This window comes from Pollachius pollachius, assembly GCF_949987615.1.
Source record: "Pollachius pollachius genome assembly, chromosome: 5".
Lineage (NCBI taxonomy): Eukaryota > Metazoa > Chordata > Actinopteri > Gadiformes > Gadidae > Pollachius > Pollachius pollachius.
The window spans coordinates 25,567,511-25,573,205 of record NC_136938.1 but is presented as its reverse complement, the minus strand read 5'-3'; the positions used below and the strand labels follow the sequence as shown (position 1 = coordinate 25,573,205).

Sequence of the window (5,695 nt, the reverse complement as noted above, 5' to 3'; positions counted from 1 at the left end):
GCAAGATTCTGGTTCTCAGCCAACCCACTCTACCTCCTGAGTCACATGCCGCCCATATAATCATATATATATATATATATATTTATATATTTATATGGACATTTGTGTGCCTTTATGGTCGTGGCGCTGAAACAAGAGAGCAGATAGGGAACGACATGTAGTGTAGGACGCCAGGCGGGACTCGAACCTGGGTCGCTACAAGGTGTGTATCCTAGCATGCTGAGCCACCAAGCTGCCCCACACGGAGCTGACTCCAGCGCTGCCATGGGCTCTGACACGCAGGGTGGGGCGGCCGTGGCAGGGTGCCAGGGACGGAGACTGTCAACAACATAATAACGCATCCCGCCGTCGCTATTAGCTTACACATCACCGTGTCCACACACATACATATACGCAAACCGGACATGCGCACACACATATGCGCATAAACAGGCACACACACACGCACAAACAGACACACGCACAAACAGACACACGCACAAACACACACACACACACACACCCACATGTACACCGACACATACCCACACACAGGCACACACACGATCATAAACAGACACACACACGCGCACAAATAGACACACACACACAGGCACACTGGATACATGCACACACACCCACGTGCCGTCTAAACATACACACACACAGGCAGACAAACATAAACAGGCACATGCACGCACGCACACACGTGCACGTACACATGCACGCACAAAGACACGCGTCTTCCAGGCTGTCTCCACGCCTCTGGCGGTTTCTGGGGGTGTTCCTTCAAGTTCACCATTGTGATGGGGGGGGGGGGGGGGAGTCTCTGAACATCACTGTTGTGTAGGTGTGAGAGTCAGGGCTTGCCCCGAGGCTGGAGGAAACAGGATATTTCCCTCATGTAACTTTATAACATGGAAACAAATTTTCTGTCCGATTATTGTAAGAGGCATTGTGCCACGGTGGTGCCGGAGGTTTTAATCCCTGAATCATGTTACATATCAACCATATTGTTGTTATATGTTGTTACATGAGGAAATAACTTGATCAGAGTGGTGTCAAGAGATGGTGGGATGATAATAAATTGAAGAATATATATATATATATATATATATATATATATATATATATATTCCTTCAAGGTGTGTGTTTGTGTGTGTGTGTGTGTGTGTAAGATATGTTTTATAGCAGGCTGAGTGCATATCTCTGCAACAAGTTGCTGCAACGTCCTGCTTGTGCTGCCTCAGGTCTCACTTACTGCACACACCTAGACTTACACACAGACACACACACACACACGCACAATAACTGTCTCAATTTAAAATAGCTATGAAGTGTGTGTGTGTGTGTGTGTGTGTGTGTGTGTGTGTGTGGGTGTGGGTGTGTGTGTTTGTGGGGGTGTGCGTGCGTTTGTGTGTATGTGATCAATTCTCATTACACTCCTGTCATCCTGTCAGACCTTGTTTGGCTGCTTTATCCCGAAGGCGTCTCTGTTCTCCATAACCTCTGGCGTGCAAATACACAAACACACAACCGCACACACACACACACACACACACACACACACACACACACACACACACACACACACACACACACACAATAATCACAGTGTTATTTAAGGAGGAATTAGTCTGGGGCCAGAGTTAAAACATGCATCTCAAGGAGCAGCACATGTTTCCCACTGAAATGACTCCTGACCTGTGTCACTGCGTGTGTGTGTGTGTGTGTGTGTGTGTGTGTGTGTGTGTGTGTGTGTGTCTGTGTGTGTGTGTGTGTGTGTGTGTGTGGTTGTGTATGTGCATGTGCCACAAGTGCATACATGTGCACGCCTGTGCACACATGTGTATGGGTAAGTAGCAGCAGGATCTGAGGGCTGCCATTTGCTTGTTTTAACTGAACTCCGGGGTTCCATTTTCTCCACAATAAACGAACACAATTCAACCTTGTGGAACCCATTTGGACAGCTGAAAAGACGATGAAAATTGACATTTATTAGTGTGTGTGTGTTTGTGTGTTTGTGTTAGTCTTAATATATGGTGCATGTCTGTGTGTTGTGTGTGTGTGCGTGTGTCTATTTGTGTACGTCTATGTGTGTGTTTGTGTGCATGTGTGTGCATATGTGTCTGTGCCTGTCTGAGTCTGTGTGCGCTTGTGTGTGTTTGTGTGCCTTTACAAGCATACAGTACATGTTTCGGTGAGAGCGCTGTTGCCCCCAGAGACTGGCTGAAGGCTGTGCGAGAGCAGGGGACGGCCCCTATGAAGGACACTATAACCGAGGGGCCCCACTTTTAACGAGGAAGAACAGCATCTCTGAGGAAATGAGGCCAGGCTCACCAAACGACATCCCTCTGAGAAGTCTGGGCTGCATTGGGCAATACATTTACATTTACATTCAGGCCATCTAGCAGACACTTTTATCCAAAGGGACTTTGGATCATTTGTAAGAAATACATTTGTAAGAAGAAGGAAGACAATATATATCGCTGTCGGTACAGTAAGGATGTTCAGAGAACCAAGCACCGATATTTGTTAGGTTAACCCATTCCCCGCATACAACAAAGATAGCAAGGATAAGACGCCACACAATACAATTACCTACAAAAAGTGCGTAGGAGGGGGGGTTTGAACAAAAACAACGTCATTGCAGTGTGTATTTATGTCATTTATATCAGTAGGACTTAACTAAGATGTCGTGTGTTTCTCTGTGCCTGTGTCTTTTCTAGTGGTGTACCAGGGGAAGAACATGACGGTGTGTTACCCCAACGTGGGCCAGGAGGGGATCCAGAAGGAAGGCAACGCCGTGGCCATCATCGGGGCCGCCATCATGTACTGCTGTGTGCTGTTTGCGTGGTACGTATAAAGTTATTTCGATCTGAATGTTTGTATTCAACAGCCAATCGCTGCTGCCTGATCTCAAAGGCAACTGTGTGTCGGTTTGTCCGAGGAAAATAATCATTTCGGTAAACGTGTGCGAGAAAAAAGGAAGCAGAGTCTTTTTCGGAATTGCATATTTGCAACAAACACACATTCCAACGATTATAAAAACGTTTTTCTCTCTCTAAGAGAATCCCAGCGTTTCCCCCCACGGTTTCCCCTGACTGTGTGTTTATATTCTGACCAGTAATGAGGCGTCCTACTTGGCAGAGGTGTTCGGCCCATTCTGGATGATCAAAGTTTACCGCTACGAGTTCCAGAAAGCTACCTGCTGCTTCTGCTGGCCAGAGGAGGAGGAAGGTGAGGAAAAGGGCCCGGCAGGGCCGTTAACACTCCATCAGTCTGCTATCACCGGCTCCACGTTTACTGTAAACACAGCACTTCAAACGACAACTTGATTTAACAGGGGAGGTACAACTTCAGAGGTAAAAAACAAAGAAGGTCTTCAAGCCAATAAAACCGAGCCAATAGGGGGAGGGACTCGCGGTTTCTTGTTGGCAGTCTGGGAGCCTGTACCAGTCTTTAATCATGGTTATTGTCGTTCCTATTCTCTTATCGCCGATTTGATTGCTACGACTCCTTGTTTCTCCGCAGAGGAGGAGATGGTGATTGACGACGAGCACAAGGGCTGTCAGCAGGTGATCCACAACGAAAGCCAGCGCGTGGCCTACAGCTACTTCTTCTTCCACTTCGTCTTCTTCCTGGCCTCGCTCTACGTCATGATGACCCTCACCAACTGGTTCAGGTCGGGTCACTGTTTGCGTTCGGTTCAGCCAATCACCACTGGCCGGGACCCCTGAATTCGTTTGTCTTTCGCCAAACGTTCTCGTCGTCTCCAGAGCCGTTGAGTGAGGACGTCCGAACCAAACATGGCGGCGTTTCCGTTCCATTCTCTCTTCATCTCTGACTCTCTCTCTCTCTCCCTCTCTGACTCCCCCGTCCCTCTCTCCCTCTCTGACTCTCTCCCTCTCTGACTCCCCCTGTCTCTCTCTGTCTCCCTCTCTCTCCCTCTCTGACTCTCTCCCTCTCTCTCTGTCTCCCTCTCTCTCCCTCTCCCTCTCTGACTCCCCCTGTCTCTCTCTGTCTCCCTCTCTCTCCCTCTCCCTCTCTGACTCCCCCTGTCTCTCTCTGTCTCCCTCTCTCTCCCTCTCCCTCTCTGACTCCCTGTCTCTCTCTCTCCCTCTCTGACTCTCTCCCTCTCTGACTCCCCCTGTCTCTCTCCCTCTCTCTCTCTCTACCCCTCTCTCTCTCTCTCCCTCTCTGACTCTCTCCCTCTCTCTCTGACTCCCCCTGTCTCTCTCTCCCTCTCTGACTCCCCCTCTCTCTCTCCCCCTCTCTGACTCTCTCCCTCTCTCTCTGACTCCCCCTGTCTCTCTCTCCCTCTCTGACTCCCCCTCTCTCTCTCTCCCCCTCTCTGACTCTCCCCCTCTCTGACTCTCTCTCTCTCTCTCTGACTCCCCCTGTCTCTCCCTCTCTCTCTCTCTCTCCCTCTCTTACTCTGACTGCCTCCGTCTCTCTCTGACTCTCTCCCCCCCCCCCCCCTCTCTCTCCACCCCCCCCCCACCCCCCCCCCCCCCCCCGTGCAGCTATGAGTCGGCCGTGCTGGAGACCACCTTCACCCACGGCAGCTGGTCCACCTTCTGGGTGAAGATGTCGTCGTGCTGGGCGTGCGTGACGCTCTACCTCTGGCTGCTGCTGGGCCCGCTGTGCCGCTGCCGGGCGGACCACCGGCCGCGGCGCTCGCGCATCAAGCGCCGCGTTACCTCCCCCCGGCACGTGGCTGTCAGCGTCTGACGGGGGCCGGAGGAAGCGAGGAAGCAGGGAAGGAGAGGAGAGGAGAGGATGGGGAAAACAGATCTGGTCTGACGTAGAGCAGGACAGACGTGCAGACTCCTGACGGACCCCCCGTCCCCGAAGCCCTCCGACGCGGCCGTGTGGACGGACCGGGCCGACCAATCGGGGACCACGCTCTCAGTGACATCGTTGCCGTGACGAATAGACAGAAGGTACTCTGGTACGGCTGTCCTGAGACCTGCTCCGTGGAACCGCACAGGCGGAAAAGGCCGTGGAAACGCACACAAATTTGCCAAAGGGATATCTAACTATATATAAATATATATATATATATATGTATATATGTATTAGCTCTCACTTTGTAATAAGGTAGTGAAGGGTTTAGGGTTCTAGGCGGCGCAATGGAGTGGTTCTTAGTTTAACTTAGAATGCTTTCTTCTTTATGTGTAGACAAATAAATTACAATTGACCAGCGTGTATGTGTTAACGTAAGATAGGGCTAGAATGGGCAGGGCTTTACTCTAACATTTAAAAATGTCCAGAGCTTAAAGTACTTCAAACTACCTATGATCTTAGAAATACATTTCTTCATTTGACAGACTGCTGGTGCATTCGATTTTTACCAGCTGTGCCTGTGTCACATTCTAACGCACATTTAGCAAACTAAAACAGAGTTACCGTGACGACATAACTTCACTTGACTGGATGCTTAAAACTGGTCATCATGCAACCAAATAAAACTAACTTCACCAACTCACGGAAAAGATGCCTTATGTATCATTGCACTGCAAAGTGTGTCTTTCCTCAAAAATTCCACGAAATGTTCCAATTTGGCAGAGTTGCTGCATAAAAATGCTTCTCAAAAGAAATAATCTAAAAAAGTCTCACCATGTTTATACTAATGATTCTTCTGAAATGTTATTTACTGTTACTTTATTGTTTACAAGAACATTGCTTCTGTCAAAATCATACATTTGCATTT

The 5,695-nt window shown here is 49.2% G+C and overlaps 1 protein-coding gene across 1 annotated transcript in view; it reads left to right on the top strand.

Moving 5' to 3' along the window:
* The window catches only part of serinc4 (serine incorporator 4), a gene marked incomplete at both ends in the record, with an annotated part of 14,841 nt that extends 10,128 nt beyond the window's left edge, over positions 1-4,713 (top strand). Inside the window, 4 exons of the mRNA XM_079737210.1 lie at positions 2,709-2,835; positions 3,107-3,219; positions 3,514-3,664; positions 4,506-4,713. Of these exons, the coding sequence (XP_079593336.1) occupies positions 2,709-2,835; positions 3,107-3,219; positions 3,514-3,664; positions 4,506-4,713 (599 nt within the window). The remainder of the gene's footprint in view (positions 1-2,708; positions 2,836-3,106; positions 3,220-3,513; positions 3,665-4,505) is intronic.
* Positions 4,714-5,695: the final 982 nt, after the last annotated feature.